Source organism: Vespa crabro, chromosome 4 (assembly GCF_910589235.1).
Source record: "Vespa crabro chromosome 4, iyVesCrab1.2, whole genome shotgun sequence".
Lineage (NCBI taxonomy): Eukaryota > Metazoa > Arthropoda > Insecta > Hymenoptera > Vespidae > Vespa > Vespa crabro.
Genome location: NC_060958.1, coordinates 4079915 through 4102427, shown reverse-complemented (window position 1 = coordinate 4102427; position 22513 = coordinate 4079915). Strand labels below are relative to the sequence as shown.

General features: G+C 37.0%; 1 protein-coding gene across 7 annotated transcripts in view; it reads right to left on the bottom strand.

The window, feature by feature from the left end:
• The window catches only part of LOC124423671, a 162138-nt gene extending 142152 nt beyond the window's left edge, over nucleotides 1–19986 (bottom strand). The window contains exons 1-3 of one of the 7 annotated variants that reach the window (XM_046961681.1): nucleotides 19463–19986; nucleotides 18660–19376; nucleotides 2066–2311 (exon numbers count right to left, since the gene is read on the bottom strand). In XM_046961681.1, the coding sequence (XP_046817637.1) occupies nucleotides 2066–2269 (204 nt within the window). In that variant the 5' untranslated portion in view covers nucleotides 2270–2311; nucleotides 18660–19376; nucleotides 19463–19986. The remainder of the gene's footprint in view (nucleotides 1–2065; nucleotides 2312–18659; nucleotides 19377–19462) is intronic. The other 6 variants (XM_046961682.1, XM_046961680.1, XM_046961683.1 and 3 more) reach the window with 6 other exon arrangements.
• Nucleotides 19987–22513: the final 2527 nt, after the last annotated feature.

Here is a 22513-nt window from a genome sequence, read left to right as displayed (position 1 = left end):
CTTTGTGTCTCTGACCTCTATCTCTCCTTTTCTCTATCCCTTATCCTCTCGTCCTCCTCTTCCTCCTGCTCATCATCATCATCATCAGCATCATCCTCTTTCTTCTATATATCTGCTTTTGGTGTATCGAGGGAGCTGAGAGACGTCGACCACTTAACGATATTCGAATGTCGTCATCGTCGGGGAGGAGATGGGAAGAAGACTGTGAATTTATCGAAGGTTAAATTCGGCGGACCGTATCACAATCCTGGTCTAACTAAAAGAAAAAAAGAGATAGAAGAAAGAAAACAAATAAAAAGAAGAAGAAGAAGATAAAGAAAGAAAAAATATATATATGTGGCAGGAGGATCGCGTATAATCTCGAGCTCCCACCAAAGAAATAGCCTTGGAAGAAATACCGTTTATGTTAGTCTCACGATTTACGACCAATAAACTATATCTATCCTTCTTCTTTCTATATCTATCTCCTCTCTCTCTCTCTCTCTCTCTCTCTCTCTCTGTCTCTTTATCTTTGTCTCTCTCTCTCTCTCTCTCTCTCTCTCTCTCTCTCTCTCTCTCTCTGTCTCTTTATCTTTGTCTCTCTCTCTCTCTCTCTCTCTCTCTCTCTCTCTCTCTCTATATATATATATATATATATATATATATATATACATATATATATATATTTTTTTCTCTCTCTCTCTCTATCTATCTATTTATCTATTTATCTATCTACTTTTCTCATGAAGCATCTTAAAGGCGGAAGGTATCTTCTCAGCGCCAAATTTAGAATTCTACGAATTTCTTCTAACATTTCCCGAAGAAAACGCATCGGTGGTCGTCGCGTTCGCGGAAGCAATCTTAGAAATGGCGTTTCTGAAGAAAACAGCAAGAGAAGAAGAAGAAGAAAATGAGAAGAAGCTTCCCGAGTTCTCGCCGCAAAAGCGAGCATCGAGCGTTACCTGCGGTAAATCGTACTTCGTCGGCTTGAAATCCTCTTGTTTCTAACACGAGAATATCGACTCTTCTAGTCGAACGTGCATCGATGCAACTGCTCGGTGCAACGATGTCGACGAGCTGAGGTAGAACAAATGCGGACCGCAGTGTCGATCGACAGTAAAGAAGAAGAAGAAGAAGAGGAAGAAGAAAAAGAGAAGAGGAGGAAAATAAAGTAGGACTCGTATAAGGATAGAATTCGCGGATAAAAAACCGGTTTCGTGCTTTCGGGTGCCATTCGAGGCGTTTAGTCCATTGCCGGAGCATCTAAAACAGATGTAGCGACGTAGGTGAAGCGGTATGAGGATGAACGACAAGAAAAAAAAAGAAATAAAAGAAAGAAAAAAGACAAGGTAGAGTGAAAGGGAGGAAGGAGAGGAAGAGAAGAAGAGGACCGAAGTCTCGATCAAGTGAAACGTGTTTTGGAATTTTGCACCGGAATCGTGGCGTCACGTTCAATTTGTTGCGGGCGCTAGACCGCAAGAACGGACGATCGACGAAACGATCGATAAACTCAGTGATCGATTCTTACGATCTCCTTCGCGAAAATAACGAAAACGAAAGAAGAAGTAGAAGAAGAAGAACAAGAAGAAGAAAAACAAAAAAAGGAAAAGTTCAAGTTACTAAGAGCTGCTTCTCTCGAAGCATAATATTTCTCATTATTCGATAGATCACCAAAGATAGAGCTCTCAGAACTGTCCAAAGGCAAGTCGATCGGATGACTCACGCAAAAGGTTTCTTGTGGGGTCATAAACGGTCGATCAGATTGAGATTCCTCTCGTACCATATACGGATCTTTTGACATATAACAGTGTCTCAGAGATAGTCCTTCTTAAGTATTTTGTCTATGGAATAGCATTACGGCTGTTAAGTGAATGTCGTTACGAAGAAAAATGACCCTTACCAAACGATCAGCTTGATCATCCTGGATCGAATTATCGCTTTAACGAAGTAAACACGGCGAATAAATGTACGTACGTATGATCAATGAATGATCGATCGATCGATCAATGGAACGATCGATCTATCTATCATCTATCTATCTATCTATCTATCTATCTATCGATCGTGATATACTCGTTCCACTCACATTTACTTTTGCGAGGTATAGCTCAAGTTCCTTGTATGGATCCATCTCGATGGTGGTTCTCCTCTCATCCTGCTTAACCGTGTCAACATCGATACCAGCTTCAACGATTTTCAAACAATTCTTCCTCGCTACCAGTAAGCCAGGTGCGATGTTCCCTTTCGAGGCATCGACCTGCTGCCCACCACTGTCTTCCATGGTCTCCATGCTCCGCCGTCACCTTGACCTTACGCGCATTTTCTCGTGCACCTGCAACCGGAACAAGATGTCTTAGGATTCCAAGTAGTACCAACTTGACTACCTATACACCAACGATCAAATACATTCATTATTTTACCAGAGTTACTTTCTCCTTCCATTTTCAATTATTGTAGTACTCGAAAATATTAATTTTAATTTGATCAGATAAAAAAAGGAGTATCAGTAAGAAATGAAATGAAGAAAAATTAATAAATTTCCAAGAGAATGGATATATTTTTCTTTTTTTTATAATGCATTATTAGTCCTCGTGATTCGTATTTCGTAATTAGAGTATAATACCTGCTTGTCAAACCTTTGAAAAGGGAAAACGACCACCTACTCCGTTAGCCATTACATTTCCTCTAAATTTAACTGGTCGTACGGTTTAGTCACTAGGGAGGCTAATTATATTTCGCAGATTAGATTTCCTAAAGAAAATGAAAGGAGGAAATAATCCGAGAACGTTTCTTCGATCATATATTCAAACGAACGACCCACGTTTCTTCATAGCTGTTAAAGGACTATCTTGGATTTTATCGATGTAAAATTAATCATCTCCCCATAAAAGTAAAGACAATACTTCTAACGAAAGAGTATAGTAGATCGTATTGAATAGCTTTCGATGCTTGGAATATTTTACGAACTATAAGATATAATAAAAGGAAATATAATAACAATAATAATAATAACAATAATAATAATAATAATAATAATAATAATAATAATAATAATAATAATAATAATAATAATAATAACAATAATAACAATAATAATAATAAAAGAAAAGAAAAAAAATAGGCGACGCCTATTTGCAACAGGATCACATAGAACTCCAATACCTTTTGAGAAAAACTAGTTTCTCTCGTTCGGTCGCTAGGCGATAATAATAAAATCGTTTGTAAAGGGTATATCAAATATTGCACTTATCGGCGCTAGTCCATATCATTGCTGAGACTTGCTTGTTCGTAATATTTTGACAAACACTTCGATAAAGTCTTGACGACTAGCCGGTCGAGTTTCAAGATCGCATATCTACATAAGTAGATATTCGAAAGATACCATACAATCCTCGTTCCTTGCATTCGCGACAAACTCCCATGAAACAATATCAAAAGATACGAAACATAGCTTAATATTTACAAAATCGAATAAATGAATTACGAACATTTCCGTTCCACTTTTTCTTTCGGTTTAAGAAAAAGAAAATAAAAATACAAAAGAAAAAAATAAACAAAAAACAAAAAAAAAGGAAGAAAGGAAATGAAATCGAACGAAAAAAAAAAAAAGAAAAAAGAAAAGATCGAGTCAAACTTTCGCCAAAACGAATCGACGAATTCGCACGTACGATCGACGATCTCGAAACTTTCCCATTCGTTGATGGTCTTTAACCATAAACGGAGTGGTTGCCTTCCGTATGACGTATTGTGTGCAGTTCGTTCACGCGGCAAAGTTCAGAGGAGGCACCGCCGCGAGGATACGCCGAGTTACGTAAGGTTAATTGCGGTCGTTCAAGTTGCCAGCTCGGTTGCTCGGTGGTTGTGTTGTGTAGGGTACGCGCGCGCGAGAGCGCATCGGTGCGTGCGCACGTGCGCACGTTCCATCGTTCGAACGACGATCGTTATCGTCATCGTTGAACTTTGGTTGGAATTTGCTCGATAACTTTTGCAATATTCTTATAGAAAGAAACAAAAAAAGGAAAAAACCACCTCCCTTTTTCTTTTCTTTTTTCGTGCATTGTCATCGACAAAAAAAAAGAAAAATGAATATTTCCCATTAGATCGAAAAAATTTCATAGTACAGTTCGGTCGTTATATAATCGAACAATGATATGCAAAATGAAGCGATAACTACATTCAACGAGGACAAACATTAAAAATTAGACTATGAAGTTGACTAATGCCGAATTATCTACTTAAGCTTATCACGGATGAAAACACTGTACTTCTTTTTTGAGACAACCTTATGTATTGTAAAAGACAAACTTTTTCGTAAAATTATTCAAATGAGAAAATTTTTGAAAAAAAAAGAAATCAATTTACACAATGAATGTTTCTGTGAACCAAATATTATATGGTATTGTATCGTCTTGTTGGACTTATATGTCCGCTAAGTTACCATTCAAGAAGGAACTACTCTCGAATTCAACAGGTTAATATTTAAACGTGTGTTAGCATACAACATGGATGTATATATACGGTCACAGAGAATAACAAAAACGGAAGCGACGTTACAACGTTCAAATAAAGAGAGAAAGAGAGAGAGAAAGGTTAAATGAAGACATCGAAGTTACATTCAAAGCAGGAAGAAGTTAAATAACACGCGTCATCGAACAATCATGCTTATCGGCCACCTTAAGGCTCGTTTGCAAAACAAATTATTCGAAGGCGAGTAAGAGAACTGCTTACTCAATACGGTGGACAACGCACCGTACGTACAACGCCCTTTCTAAGCCTACGCTATCGATGATAGAGTTTACCTTGGTTAAAAAAAATCTTACGATATATCCTGGCGAACGTGTTAAATGATCGATGAATGAGTGAGAGCACGCAAGCAATCCGCCTTCTCTCTACAAGAGAGAACTTCTCCCTTCTTTCCTTCCAATATCCTAACGCGACGCCTTGTAAGCTACGATCAAAGAGAAAGAGACGAACGATCGGTCGGTCGGTCGGACGAACGGACGGACAAACAGATAGATGAACAGAGACAGAGACAAAAAGAGAGAGACTCGTGCTTGTATAAAGAAAATATTATTTGCACGCGAGCCTATTATGATAAAAGATCGCGGAACGCTCTCGGCTGGATTCGTCGAGTTTCTCGATGCAAACGAGATTTGAAGTATGGTATGAATGTAGCTATATATATATATATAGTTATATATATATGTATATATATGTATGTGTGTATGTAGGTACGTATATACGTATGTACGTATATACATATGCACGTATGCACGTATGTATGCATGTATATATGTATGATGTAAGTACGTAGGTATGTACATATGTATGTAACTGAAGTGATAGTCGACGAGTTCAAATGGAACGTTCAAATGGAAACGTACAAATGCAATTTGGTCACTTATGCGAACGACACACATACCATTGATGAACTGTATCGTACTGTAGGATTTTACATACGTACAATTCCTATATTACTTGACGTCGAAAATAACGTTGATCTCTCTCTCTCTCTCTCTCTCTCTCTCTCTCTCTCTCTTTCTTTCTCTCTTCCTCTCTCCCAATCCCACGGTCATCATTATTTGATTAAAATGTCCGTTCATTAATCCGACGAGAGTACGTCTAATGTCATGCTAATTTGTCGCGTGACGACACGGTGCATGAGTCACCCTAACGAAGTCACTCGATGTTTCGCTCGACTTTACGACTTAATAAAAGCAAAAAAAAAAGAAAAGAAAAAAAGATTACAAACGCGTATCGTTTTTCCACCCTAGTAAAAAAATAAAACAAAAAAGAATAAAAAATAAATATCATATTCGAACATAAGAAAAACAGCAAAAAAGAGAAGATAATATGAACAGACAGAATTACGTTAAAGTAGAACGCATTAAAATATAACCAATATACATGTCTGTGAAAACTTTCGTATAACCTTCGTAATATTAAATGAATTTAAAAACGGACCATTTTTCTTTCCTCTTCTGTTTTTTCATTATTACAACAATATATTTGTTAATTCATGATAATGTTTACAATGAGACAATACACTATAAGATTAATATATATATATTGTAAGAATAATTCAAACTTTTGCATGAGAGTGTACTCATCTTATTATCAATAAACTTCAATTCTCCGAATCGTAGGTGCAAATGAGAGAGGCAAAGGAGATACCAAAAATTTGTCTTGTCGCGTTTACGAAGTCTATTTGTCGTAATTCTCTCTCTCTCTCTCTCTCTCTCTCTCTCTCTCTTTTTCTCTCTCTCTCTCTCTCGATTACCAACACTCTTATATTTCGGTCTTTAAAACGAATCCGGTCTTCTCGGTCCGTACTGCAAAAGTCATAATGGAATACCACGTGTCTCGAGGCAGAGGCGTCAATTTGTGGTGTCAGCGCGGCTTTTATGGCTTTAACACTCGTTAAACGTTCGTGTACATTAAGACGAATAACACGGTTTACGGCAAGGCAAACGCGAACACCCTTTTTCCATCGTTTCGCGTTCCTATGGAGTCTCACTTAACTTATATATATGTATCTTACACGATATTTAAACGAATTTACGCGGGCGAAAATATGCGAGCTCGCGATTTATTGTCCTTTTTCTTTTTTGTTTTTCTTTCTTCTTCCTTTTTTTCTCTTTTTTTTATTTATTCACGAGGCGATGAAGATGGAAAACACAACATCCACGAAATCTAAAAGGGCGATTCGTAGAAACGTGTTAACAAGAAAATCAAAGAATTATTTTAACACGTTTGCTAGTAAGATTTAACGATTAATCACTGGCCAGTGTACGTATAATCATTTTTCCAAAGCTTGCGTCACATTCATGTTAGAAAAACCATATCGATAAGCCCGTTATCGCAAGTGATAAATTGTTTAAACGAGAAAATGATAGATGAGACCTTTCGTGAAAAAGATCCTCGAAAGCGATCATTCGAGATCGACGATGAAACCAAGAAGAAGAAGAAAACGAAGAAGAAGAAAACGAAGAAGAAGAAGAAGAAGAATAGATCACCTGCGATGGATCCCTCGCTATTGCGAAACTGGTTTTCGATCGTTCAAGCTAATTGGAATTAAAGCGATCATCCGCTTTCTCTCTCTTTCTTTTAATGCTTCTTTTTAGTGATAACGACGGTAATTAGGAATACACGATATATCCATTTCATTGGTGGTTCTTTCGACTTACCGAAGGTGAATTGGACCCTTTCTACTCGTAAACACGTTATTAAAAGCCTTTCGTAAATTCTCAAAACGTTAATCGATCGATGAAACGAAGCGTCGATGTGAATCACTCGGAAAAGAATTGCGACCGGTTGTGTTTCTAGTTAAAATCCACATCACTGGAGTTGTACTCCCGGTGATAAGATAATTGCGATATTGCAGTTATGTGGAAGCAAAGTTGCAAATACGTCTTGTATTACCTAACGAAAGAAATCTTTCTCATCATCGTCACGTCATTTTTATTGTTCCTTGAAACAAAAAAAACAACAACTATAATAATTATTTATGTTTGTCTGCAAAAGAAAAAAATCATGAAGAAATAAAAAAAAAAGAAAGAAAAAAGAATTACTAACAACGATCTATAACGTAGTTTTCGAAGGATATCAAAGGTAAAATTCAAAAGAATCATTCAATTTCTAATCATATAATGAAATTTGATTATAAATTTTTATCGACCGATGATCTTGGTTATGTCTATTAATGATAATAAAAGAAAGACCATGGACACAAAACCGTTTTTATACTCTCTAAAGATACGGATGTTAGAGTCGTTTAGCGAGCGCTAAACACCACGGGCATCCAGGCGTCCTGTTCGGCCAACTCCTCGTACCGCTCGTCGACTCATTCTATTGAATGCCTCCTAGCGGATTCGTTCCTTTGCAAGCGAGAGAGAACCTCTCACAGGAGGCCTTGCAAGGTTACCTATCTTAGCGAGGTCTACGAACCGCTCGCGAGTCTGCGTAACAGCGTGGCCAACCTGCTAGACGACGTTCTATGCTTTCTCTGTGAATTGTATTACATTGTAACTTCAAAAGAGTAAAAGAGAGAGAGAGAGAAAGAGAGAGAGAGAGAGAGAGAGAAGAAAAGAAGAAAAAAAAATTATTCTTTGTCTTTGACAATGTATAATGTAAAATGTAATCGATAAATTGTAAATGATAAATCGTAAGGTTCTTATGATTCATAAATCACATAAAAAGAAGTGTATGAAGGAAATATCATAAGAAATGATATGTTTTCTACGCTAATTGAATAACCTTCTTCATTCCTCTCTACTCCCCCCTTTAACGCCATCTCGTTTTTTCTTTACATCACAGAAAAACGCATAATATGAGCACTTCGATATGAGCCACACTCATGATATGGTAATAATTATTCACAATGTTACGTGATATATGTAACTGATTTATACATTCCGGTAGTATATACGAGGCACGTGGAAAATAGCCACCACCAAAGCATGAATGCTTTATATTCTTTTCATATCCGAGTACATTGATTTATTGACGGGTATTATCATTCTTCTCAGACGTTCTAGTCCATGTAACAGAATATCGAGAATATTGAGGTAGAAAAAGAAAAAAATATATTATGCGATCACGAAGGTTGCGTGACAAGAGTTATCGCGAACGTTATTAAGAATTCGCTTACCATTTCAAATATCATTAGAAAAGATATTATCATTATGGAATTAATTCATCTACAGTTACGTACGATTTCAAATGATATAAGAAAGTGATTTAAAATATTGTGATAGTTAGTAACGAAACGACGAACAAATTTGTTTCTAACATTTTCTTAAACGAATTGTAATCTTAAAAATATCGATGATTATATTGTAATTCTATGCGAATTCTTTCTACGTAGCGATATAAAACCACCGAGAAAGAGTGATTCACATTAAGTTAAAGCACTCCTTCATCTCTGGAAACATACATATGTATGTACGTACATACGTATATATATATATATATATATATATATATATATATATGTATATGTACATCATTATATACACATACATATACACATATATACACATACATATACATGTATATTTATATATATACACATATATAAATGTATCGTTTCATCTAGCAATCGTACTAAGAACTCTTGTAATTTTCCGTTCTACGGTAAAGTTCTTTCTTTCTTTATCTATCTATTTATCTATCTATCTATCTATCTATCCATTTACTTTTTTCTTTCTATCTCGAAGATGAAGAACAAGAGATGACGTTTCTACTAGAGAAGAATATAAACGTGGTGATCGCGCAAACGACGTTAATTGGCTTTCTAATTAGAACGGCGGAATTGACGGAAGATGTTGACGATGTAACGCTCTTTATCAGGACGATTTAATCTCTGACATATGTCAAGTACCTACGCGCCATGCGACGATCGCGTTCGATCGCTTTTTATCGCGGAAACGTTCGAATCGAAACAACCAGAAAGTCAAGGTATCTATGAGGATAGAGAAGGGAGTAGTATCTTATCTTAGGATGTGTTTGTGGAGATAGTTAATTGGCAAGTGTGAGGGAGAGAGAGAGAGAGAGAGAGAGAGAGAGAGAGAGAGAGAGAGAGAGAGAGAGAGAGAGAAAGAGAGAAAGAGAGAGAGAGAGAGAGTGAGAAAGAGAGAGAGAGAGAGAGAACGATGAAATAACGTTAACGACGACGGTCTTATGTGCTTTCAGCGAGTCGATATCTATCTACCTTTCCTTTTCCTTTTTTTTCTTCTTTTAGTTTTTTCCTTCATAGTTTATTGTTATTTATTGCATGGAACAGATGACGTTAAGCGATTACAACCAAATCTTCGAAATCGGCGAATAAATTTTCTCGAATATATCTATGATGATGAGAATATATTTGCATATATACTCGGATTATTTGATAATTTCTCTCTCTCTCTCTCTCTCTCTCTCTCTCTCTCTCTCTTTTCAAGAAAATTCTCACAACATCCGAAAAATTTGAATTCACGATGAATTTTCATCTCGAACAGTTCGTCTTCCCCGAACGAAGTGAATTTAAAGAGAATCATTGTAGTCGATTCTCTCTCTCTCTCTCTCTCTCTCTCTCTTTCTCAATTTCTCTATCTTTATCTCTCTTTTATAATTTTGAAGTTGAACGATTTTGCAATCCTTTTGTATCCTCAATGAAATTTGCATAGCTCGTCAAACATGAAGAAAGCGTGGTTCCACTTTCGTAAAAGTTAAAAAAAAAGAATGAAAAAAAGAAAAAGAAAAAAGAAACGGGCAGAAGGCGTCATGCAAAAGGTAGCTTGAAAATATTTAGATCATAGCTGAATCCGTCAGTCAATTCGATTTAAATAAACAGCGCGTCGCTTTGCACCCATCGGTAAGCGTATATCGTACGTACGTACATACATATATACGTACATACGTATATATATACATACATACATTTATACATACATACATATATACGTACATCATACATACGTACATACATACATATATAAAGAAAGAAAAAAAAACGAAGGAACAGGGAAACGTGCTACAAGTCGGCTTTAGACGAGAGATGTTTGTTTAGGTCGTCTCACGGAGAAGAAAAGATTCATGAGATAGCAAAGAAGCGGGTATCATGAGTCGACTAGAAATTCCAAAGCTCGAAATTAAATTCGTATTCGAATCCTTTCTTTCCATTTAGGTACCTATACGCATATATATATACATCGTTTACGAACCCTTTAAGTCGATTTTGAGTTCACATGACGTGCATTCTACTGTAATAACAATATCGAACGAACGGATAGTCGTAATCTTTATTCCTGATTTAAAAAAAAAAGAAACAAATTCAAATGAAATGAAGAAAAAAAAGAAAGAAAGAAAGAAATGTAATTCGAATGGAGCGTCAAGAACATCGATCGAGATCAATCGTGAGTGTCTATACATACATATTCGAAACAACCATCGGCTATCGTGCAAGCGAGTATCGATCGAATGCGGATCACGAATTACCGAGTACGTACCTAACGTTCTTTCTTCGAGATCGTACGAGAATCGGATAAATGATCCTCGGAAAAAGTAGATACGTACAATAAAGCGTGATCGGAGCGAACCATTTTCTGGTAGGTAAGAAAAGAAACAGAGAAAGGTAAAGATAAAGAGAGAGAGAGATAGAGAGAGAGAATAAGGAACGAGAGAGGGCTCTTTTCTCTCTGTCCTTTCTACCCTCCATATCTCCGTATCTTCTCGCTTCCCTCCTTCTTCTTCCTCCTCTTTCTCCTTCTCGCGACTCTCCAGAGTCGTAGAACTGGTTTTACGCGCGACCGATTCCGAGGCGTATAATGGCGCGAGATAGAGAGAGAATATCCGCGATCTTTAACGACATGCCGTCCTTCTCTCTTCCAAAGAGGGCCGATTTGTCCGATCGAAAGCATCGGATTTCATTAACGATCCCTCGATCGTTCAATCGATCGACAGAACCATTTCGTTCCTCACTATAGAACTTTGACAATCCTTCGACGTAAGAACTTTCGTCGATTTGACTCGACAGGGTTGATTCAATCGAATCGATCGATCGATCTGTCGGAATGACAAATTTTAACGGCTACGATCATTGTTATCATAGTTAAAGGATTTTTAACTTATGAATGGGTAAATTAAAATCTTTCAAATCGTTCGCGCGCTCGCTAGGACGGAAATCGAAATATAGATATATTTGACTGGATCGAAGATCGAAATTATGTTCGGCGGCTCGTTTATCTCGCTTTGCGATCAGCTTTGGCGATCGGATCCGCGAAGAAGGTTGGTACGCAACTCCACAACGACCGTTACTTCATCCTGATGGACACACACTATAATTAACAGCATTCGAAGAACCGTCGAAGAGCCAACGATATGTGTATACATAGATGTATGTAGGTATGTATACACTTGTGTGTGTGTATATGTACATAAGAAAGTAAGGTGAAGAAGGGGATCTCTCAATGGAAAAAAAAGGCAATAACCTTTTAGCATTTTGCGAATGCCGATGAAAACTAGCGATGATCCTCTCTCTCTCTCTCTTTTTATCTTTCTCTTTTATCCGTTACATCGTCGACGAAGTCGAGGATGAGGACGAGGATGAGGACGAGGATGAGGACGAGGACGACGACGACGATGACGACGACGACAACGATGACGATAACGATGATGATAACGACGACGACTACGACGAAGACGATACCGTTGATGAAAAAGATTTTGAAATTTTGTAGTAAATTATCGACGGAAGGACGCCCACGATTTCCATGTTGGCAGCTTCCATCCTTCGAAAAAATCACGGAAATATACATATTTTCGCGTTGCACTCGCCGACAACGACTATCTCATCTTCTTTTTCTTTTGCTTTTTCTTTCTCTTTTTCTTCTTCTTCTTTCCTTTTCATTCTTCTTACCACCTCCCAACCGTTCGCCTTTTCGCTCAATTTCACGCATCAACGACGAGCGGTATTAGGATCTTTATCTCTCTCACTCTCTCTTTCTCTTTCTCTTATTATGAAAGTTCTCGGTGACAATAGCTCTTTACCGTTTAATCGACCGTAATTGCTTTCTTGCTTCTCATACGTCGTCATCGTCGTTTACCATCCATGAGAGGATTCCAAGAGGAGGTTACTCTTTTATCTCAATATCTTGCAATATCATCGTTTAGTCGAACTTATATATGCTGAAAATCAGGCACAGCTTTCACGTATAGTTTATGTGTACTTTGTTGGATCGAATAACAGAGAGAACTAAAGATAGAGAGAGAGAGAGAGAGAGAGAGAGAGAGAGAGAGAGAGAGAGAGAGAGAGAGAGAGAGAGAGAGAGAGAGAGAATTTGATTAAAGCGAGGCACTAAAATCAAAGAATAAATGTGTAAGAACAGAAAAAGAAAAACATAAAAAAAGTCGGCTTTAAGCTTGCCATCTTTACGCCAACTACCTAGTGCTTCTTCCCTCGTCTTTAAGACCGAAAAAAGACACCCTTGCTATCGCTTCTTTCTCTATACATTTTTTACCCTCCTGTGGTGCTTCCCAAACTAGAAAAAGAAAAATTGCTTTCGGGAAACTCAAAGATTTATGTATGTGTGTATATAAACATATATATATATATATATATATATATATATATATATATATATATACACGCGACGTACGCGCGCGTGTGTGTGTATAATATGTTCTATAGATTTATTAATATTAACAATTTGAAAAATATATATCTTAAAATTTTAAAATATATATATATATAGTATAGCTATAAATAATAATTTGTAATCATTTAGATATCGTCTCGAACGATTTGAAAAATATATTATAAGCATTTAAAAAATAAAGAAAAAATATATATAAATTAAATCGAACTAATAATAAATAAATACGTGTCGACTATATAAGTACATATATCCCGATCGATGTACTTTTCTTCAATTCGTTTCCTTCCTTTCCGTTCCTCGCACTTCCGGTGACGATAAGTAGAGAGCAAGAATCCCTTCGTTCGTCGTTGTCGTCGTCGTCATAATTATCGTTATTACCGTTGTCGTCGTCGTCATAGTCGTCGTCATGGTCGTTGTCGTCGTCATGATCATCGTCATGGTCGTTGTCGTCGTCGTCATGGTCGTTGTCGTCATTGTCATAGTTGTTGTTTATTTCCACTCTGGCACATTATTCTTAATGAGGAAATAAATCGTTCGCTGTAACGTAAACAATCGTAGCTTCGAGAACAGTAAGGCGCTGCAGATCAGCAAGAGAATTTACGTCGTTATCAAGGCATTCGGCAAAGTATTATACGCGTCGTCCACGCCCGTGTCTCTCGCTTTTATAACGATATCCTAAAGTGAGCAAGACATTTCTTAAAGCAACGTTTGTCTATTCTTTGTCCTCCACCTTCTCATCCTCCTTTTCCTCTACTCTTTTCCTCTTTCTCTCGTGGAACTTGGAATTTAAATTTTGCCTTGTATCAAGCAACGCAAAGAAAGACGCAGATAAACTCGTTCGCTAGAGTGTATAATTCTGATCGTGAAAGTGTGCAGAGTTTAAAGCTCTCTTACGTACGTACACATACATATAGATGTGTGTGTGTGTGTGTATGTATGACGATCTAAAGAATTTTCCACGATAAAAAGAGAAAGAGAGAGAGAAAGAGAGAGAGAGAGAGAGAAATACCAGATGCGGCGAAACGGACACGGAATAGCTACGAAGCTAACGTCGTTCCTGCCCTCGTTAATTCCGCCTATTCTAATCGTTATTTCTGATATGCGAGCTTAATAGCACACCACGAAGGACTTTCTAAGCCGTACTGGACTCAGTCTCTCCTTGATTGACTGCGAATATTCGCCACGCGGAATAATAAATTACGTGAAAGAAAGTGCAAGAGCTTGTGGGGCTCTCTTTCTCTCTTTCTTTCTCTCCTTTCCTTTCCTCTTTCTCACTATCTCATTCTCTCCTTCCTCCTTTCAATGCGACAATGCCTAAGCTATATTTGTCTCACTATCCGTGCACTCGTCGACACGCTACAGAACGCACGTAATGTATCGTACGAGGCAAACATACCACATGTATATCTCTATGGATATACATACACACGCACACACTTGCTTACCAAAAAAAAAATTAAAAAACTGAGAATATCGGTATAAGCTTCGAGGGTTCGAAGATGAGAAAAATGTCGTCAGAAAAACTATTCGAAGTGCCGTCGTACGTAGGTACGTAGATACGTACAAGGAATAAAAGCCGGATCGTAATACCTCATACATCTCATACATAAATATCTCATACATCGTCCAACGAGATATACAGGCGTTTAAAAGCGTGGAAAGTACGTAAGAAGAGAAAGAGAGAGAAAAAAAGCAAAAAAAAAAGAGGAAAAGGATCTCTTTGAGAAGAGACAGAACGTCATCTTTAACGGCTCCCGGCGTCTCAACGAGAAAACTTAGACTCGCGCGAGTCAGTCAGTTAGTGAGCACGCAAGCACGCGCGAGCAAAGTTTTGTACGATTTTACGTTGTGTCATAAATGCGGGATGTAAATCACGTAGAGGGACGTTGGCAAGCCGTGTAAAGACCGGCCACGGAATAAAAGAATGCAGGACCGAAGATATGCCGAAGGATCCAACTTATAAACCATCAACGTCATTTCTTTCGCGTGAAACAGATATTCCCACTAATGCCGTTTACGACGAGAATCTTCCTCGAATAAATGGATATCGTTAATTTCGATTCGAAAAATAGGAAAAAAGGATAATTTCATTTTCTTTTCAATGAATCTCAATTCGAAATAAACATTTAGAGAATAATTTATTATAATAATTCGAAAATAATTTGTATATAATAATTCGTAATTTGTTACGTTTAAAAAAGTAATCGTTTAATATTATAATTACTTTCATGATAAAACGGATAAAGTAATTAACGTATGTACGTACGTACGTACGTATGAACGTAGGAACGTACGAACGAACGATCCTAGCATAGAACTAACTCGCTATAGATTACGTTCAATGTCTCAATCGATGACGGCAGCGTGCTTGTAACTGGTAGTTTAGATAAAAGGCATGATGATTAGGAGTGATTTAAATCCATGATTTCTATCTAATTTCCGTATCGGCAACTTGCTTTCCACCGAAATCTTCTTTCTTATCTAGTCCTCTTATTCGATCGATTAAATTGTTTTTACAACAAGAAATATATACATACATACATTTATATATTATATATGTACGTCTCATATATATATATGTGTGTATATATATATATATATATATATATATATATATATATATAAAACAAAGATATAAGAATGTTATTTAATCGCGTTTTATCTAACGACAAGTACATAGTTTTTAACGATGAATGAGTATACTTGTTGACAATACACGTCCAGCTTCGACAAATCAAAGAGACAATCTTATCGTCATCCACACAACACTACCGTGGACCTCGAACCGTGCATATTAGCACAATCAGGTATCTGGCCGTCTATCTTTCTTACGTTTTCGGAACACGTAATCGTTCTGTTTATTCGTCGCTTGATAATAGCCTCGAAGGAAAGTCCATTCATAAACGGAAAGAAAACGTTTATCATTTAAAGGGAATTCGATGAATTCGAAATGTCTAAATTTCGATTTTTTAATCAATTGTTAAACGTATAATAAATATATAATAAGAGACAAAAAGGTGCGTTTATCGACTAAAAACAGCAACGAGGCCTCTCACCGAGAGATGAACTCAGAAATAACTTGCTCTCCCGGCTCGAATTAAAGAGTCCGTATGTTTTCTCTCTTTCTCTCTCTTTCTTTCTCTCTCTTATTCGATTTTAAAATTTCGCAATCGGAGCAGTGACTCTTGAGAAGCAATTCGCTCCGCTCAGCTAGAGAGCTACCTCTCGGAGAACGCCACTAGGCGACAGATAAATACTAGGAATGCAAGGGACAATAGGGGAACGAGGTCCGTACGATACCGGAACCGTCCTCTATTCCGTAGTAGTGTATCGTGGACTCTATTTTCTTCGACACTTCGTGACTCCTGACTAGATTTACCGGACACGAAAGAGAGAGAGAGAGAGAGAGAGAGAGAGAGAGAGAGAGAGAGAGAGAGAGAGAGAAAGAAAGAAAGAGAGAGAGAGAGAGAGAAGAGAGGGAGAGATATTCCGTCCAAATAACATTGAGACTGACCATCTCTCACTGGAAATGCTTACGTGCTTTCGAGCACGTAGATTACATATACATATATATATATATATATATATATATATATATATATATATATACACATATACACACACCCATATATATATACATATAAAAAGGATTAAAAAAGAAAATTAGAACTTAATCGAAGACAAGCTTTATGGGATGCAAGACAGGGAAGAATAGTAAAAGACAATGGTTTACAACGACGGCATAGCCATGACGAATGCGAACGAGCAGTAGGTAGACGCAGCACGCATAAACGCAATGTGCATACGCCTTCCTCCTTTGAAAGGTTAATCGATATAAAGTTATAAATACCTTGCAGCTTCTACACACACATTTCGTTGCCGTCATGCCATTACTCTCTTAAAGAATGTTTTTTATTTTCTAATACTATTTAATCTCTTTGTAATACTTTATTGTTTAATCTTAATAGATATCAAAGGATTTTTACAGACTTTTGTAGTATATAAATATATATATATATATGTATATATATATATATTTATTTTTTTTTATCTTGATCGGAAATATTATTTTCATTTCATTTCCGGATAGACACGTCTCAGCTGCGTACAATTCAAGAAACGTGCGAAGAAGGGTGACTAGTAGAAGGAATATTTTAATCGATAGTTAATTCCAAGAGGATGATGATCCTTCTCGATGACGTCATCAACTGTAGAACACTCCGTAGAATCCTAATCAGGAATTCTTATTTGAGAATTCTTACTTCTCTCTCTCTCTCTCTCTCTCTCTCTCTCTCTCCTCTCTTTTCGGAGAACTTAGATATCTTTGTTGTTCGATCGATCGATATGTGCGTCGCTCGAATGTCTTTACGAAGAAAGAAAAACAAAATTTCGATTTCGGTTTTGTAGTTACGATCGTTGTATAAATACTGAAAAGAAGATTTCTTGCCATTTCCTTCACAGACTCGCTTCGTACGACCCCGATATTCGATATGAAATTGTCAACAGAGAACGTCGTTATCTCTGTTCTGGAAAAGTCTCGATGAGTGGATCTTGTCAAACTATAATGATACAAGATGGACGAGAGCCGTAACTTATATCCCTCTCGTGAGATAGTAAAGCATTTAACCTTATGTTCCTTCGCACTTTCGCACGTTACTTTCACGATAATAGAAACTTATTGCTAAAGGAGTTAACGCTTCTCTAATAACAGTAATACCTTATCGGCAAGCTTACAATTTTCTCAGATACTCTAACATGAGAAAAGCGTTATAACAATAGATTAGTAATAGTATATATTAAATGACGATGCTTCCTGGTAAACAAAATTTTTTTTTCTCTTAAATACGAATGAGAGAATTAAATCTCACCCTGTATATATATATACACTACAGTATAGATATATCTTTGATGCACGCAAATCCCTTTTTTAGCCTTCTTCGACCGAAAACATTACAATGACCGTTTCTCGGAAAGAGAAAGGAAGAAAAGAATACAAAGAATCTCGAAAAACTCGGCCGGGTCCTTCGATTCAGGACGAAGGAGCGACGAACGAAACGAATGTTGAAACGACAGTCGACCCATAGAATATTTATATCACATAGTAAGTGCGTATACAGACAAAACAAAACAGACAAGATCGATCCTTGGTTCTTATTGATAAGCGGTATGTCCCTGAAAACGATGATAAATAATAATCGGAGCAAAATACAGGTAGTGTTTACATGTCGTATGAGTTACGAAGAAACTAAAGAAAAACAAATGGAAAGAGAAAAAAAAAGTATTCTTCGGCGATATAATATAAGAGACGAAAATACTATGATATTCATAGTTTCTAAGAATGTAAACAAACAATTTTTAATATAACTGTAAAAGTTTATATACATGTATACATTCAAAGTATAAATATATATTCTGAGTCTAATATATATATATGTGTGTGTATTCTAAATTTCTATGTATTCTAAATACATATTCTAAGTTTAATGTATATGTATATATACTATGAATAAAAGTGCAGAAATATAAATAATGAAAATAACTTACCCAAATATCACAGAAAGCTTCTTTTCCGGCGAATCGGCCAGTTCTCGCGGAAGATCGTAATATGAAAACAAAGTTGAAGAAGAGGAGGATGGCGAGCGTCCACGTGCTCGCCCACGACGACGCGTCGAATAATCCAGTGGCAGAAATGATGTGCGTGAATGTCGAAGCATCAGAGAGATGACGAGCTTGAGAGAGGGAGAGAGAAAGAGAGAGAGAGAGAGAGAGAGAGAGAGAGAAATAAATAGAAACAGATAGACAGAGATCTCGTCTTGTTCCTTTTTTCTGTTTTTTTTAAGCTAATACACACAAATATATTGTAAAAAAACACTATGTCACTTTCTTTCTAACGTACATAACATTAAAAATCGCACTATAAACAACAGGAGAACAACACGCGGTATACGTCCGATTTAAATGGTATATATGTACTTATGTATGTATGTACGTATATAATGGTCGTTCCTTGATGACGATCGATTTGGCGCCAAATTCGAACGGGTCCCATTCGAGTTCGACGCACTTTCTTTTTCCCCCCGATACCTTTCGAATTCCAAACGACACCTTCGATCTTGTGTCGCGATTACCGACGAATCCGCACGAAGAGGAGACACGCTCGACGTAACCGCAAAAACAGAAGGCGATCTCGTGACTCCCAAATCGATGGTGGGACACGCTCGAACAAACTGCAACTACACGCCGAAAACTTTGAAAGAAAACCTCGATACGAGATGTATACAGATTTGTATATATAAATATATATATATATATATATATATATATTCACATAATATATATATACTTACAATATACATACATATACGCATATATACATATATCTGTATATAGAACCACGTGTGTATTAGTTTTCAATGATCGATTAGAATGAACGGACGACAAATCGGAAGTTGAGAAGAATGCACGAACGGATTTTAACCGGCAGCGCGAAAAATAAAATCAGACGAGAAACAACTAGCACGAACGCCGCGGCGACACTGAGAAACGTCCAACTCTCCGTTCGTTCGCTCGGTACGCCGATCGCGCCGCGCGATACGCTCCCTCTCTCTCTCTTTCTCTTACTCTCTTCTTCGTAAGGTCCTCCCACTCTACCTCACTTGCTCAAGTTTCTCCCACCTTTTAGCTGAGCTAGCTCCCTCGCTAGCTCCCTCGCACCCGTTCACCGCACACCCAGTTCTCTCTTTTTCTTATTCATCCTTCTCCCTCCCTTTCTCTCTTACTCTCTCTCTCTCACTCTCTCTCTCTCTCTCTGTCTCTCTCTCTCTCTTACAAAGCCTACCAACCGGCGACTCTGGCGGGAAGAATGATGCTCTTCGTTCTCTCTCTCTCTTTCTCTCTTTCTCTGTCTTTCTCTCATTCTCGTTCTCTCTGTCTTTTTCTTTCTTTCTTTCCTTCTTTCCTTTCTTCTTCCTTCTTCCTTCCTGATGAGATTATGTTCATCTTCGTCGTACCTTCTATCTCAACTATTTCACGGCATCAGCCGCCTTGTATTAAAACACTTCTCCGACACGTGGTCAAGGAATAATCCTCACTACCCGTCTTCCATCGTATTAAAAAAATTTTGCATCGATATTTCGATCGAAGAACTTCGTAGGGAATATCACATAAGGAGAATAGTAGGTCGTCATGTCTCTTCTACACATCTGCAAATACAACAAAGGGTTGAACGACCCAAGGAAACGACCTCTTCGTGGACGATCGCGCCTCTAAGCCCACGGATAGGCACCATCCCGGACTAGATGAAGTAATAATAGGGCAATTTCGCTGGCATGCAGCAAGCACGTTGCAACCTATACATACATATACGCGTATACATTTATGTATATGTATATACATATATATATATATGTATATACATACATATATATATACATACATATACATACGTGTATCTTCCTTGTCGAGAGACGATCGATTTCTAAGCAATATCACGATCGAGTCGACCCTTTAAATCGAACACGCGACTCTGCCACGTCTTTTTATACTTTTGCCAACGCGTACGTACGTAGACGTCTATCGATGCCTTTTATCGTCGCGATTGATCTCGCACGCAACGCAACGTTAAATCTACTTTCTCGCATGAGCGACTTCCTTCTTTAGCAATATACATGTGTGTCTGTGTATATATTTGTATATATGTATATATTTATGTGCCCTTATATATATATATATATATATATATATATATATACATATATATATACGTATATATATAAATGTGTAGAAAATATTACGTCGAAGACAGAACAAACACAATGATGACCGGTTCCTTTAAGTTTTAGCTTCAATTCGTCTCGCGTAACAGAATGATATCACCCATTCTACATACTACGTACATACCCGCATGCCTTTCCATTAATCTCAATTAGGTGGTAATTAAAAGCGATTAACAAAAGTGAGATCGTGAACCAAATGATGTTGGATTTGTACGTACGTATATATATGATCATGTTCCTAAGCACTTTTTCAAAGTCCATACGTTTTTCTTTTTTGTTTTTTCTTTTTCTTTGTATCGTACGTATGTATATACGCAAAAATAAAAAGACGGTGCTATACATATTCTCAATCGTCTAATATTACCCTAAGTAATTGTGAAATCTCGTGATTTATATATTTTCGTTCTTAACTCGGGTAAACGACATTCGCGTATCTGACACGCTTGATTTCATTCATATCTCATCTCTCTTCGACACGCGATTATTTCGGAAAGTTGTTCTTACGCTGTCTAAAAGTAAGAGCAATGAATCTTGAACAAGTAGATGTACTACTACTATGTAAGTAGATACATGTGTACCATTTATATCGCGATAATTTCGATATTATTTCAATTTTTTACATTCGCCTTTCAATTCTTACGAAAGATCTACGTAAACGAAGAGATGACATTCGCAAGAACAGTAATCGTCACGATTATTACGTCGGAGTATTAAAGGTTCTTCTCTATAATAATGAACTAGCGATACCAAACATCTTCCCAGTCGTTTCTGCTTTCGCAAGTGTCAAGCGTGATATTTTGTTGGGTTGAAGAACATATATTTAAGGAAAAAAAAAGAAGAAAAAAAGGAAAAAAACAAGAAAAAAAAGAAAAAAGAAATCATCTGAGTACACGGGTTTTATCGTGGCGAAGAAAAAAGTGAGATATCGAAAAAAGAGAAAAAAGAAACAGAAAAATAGAAAAAATAAAAAAAATAAAAGAAGAAGTTGTCAAGAAAGTAAAGACTTCTTTTTTAGGAATCCTTTTTCTTCATCATTGAGATGGAATTTCTTTAAAGGGTTACCCTTATAGATATCACATGTTTCATCCTATTAAAACTACACTCGTATGTAACTCGCTTTACTACCGATAATGTCGTCTTATTCGTCTTCGTCCTCGTCCTCGTCCTTGTCCTCATCCTCGTCGTCTTTGTACATCTCGTCTTTGAACTTATCTCCTCGAAACGGCACGACGAGAAGAGAGCGACCGTATTGATTCCCGTTCTTTTGTGTCTCTTTTCGAACGCGATAATGTATCGTCCCGCGGAGAAGTTCCTGTGGTTTAATGACTTCATCGATAGCACACCCAAGAGCGGCCCAGTATTCGCACGTCTATAAATCAAATTCGAGTTTAACTCGTGCAGAGATCGACGAGAAATTTATCACGTTAAACACGAACGAACGAAGCTTTCTCGATCATAGACTATTGCATGACAACAAGCTTGTAGTTTAACGTCTATGATAAATATTTCTGATAAATATCACGAATTATCGTTCTTTCTTTTCTTTTTTTTTTTGTTTGATAGATCACAGTGAAAACTATCGAGAACGAGAGTTGATAAAAATTAATTTACAATGAACGAAAG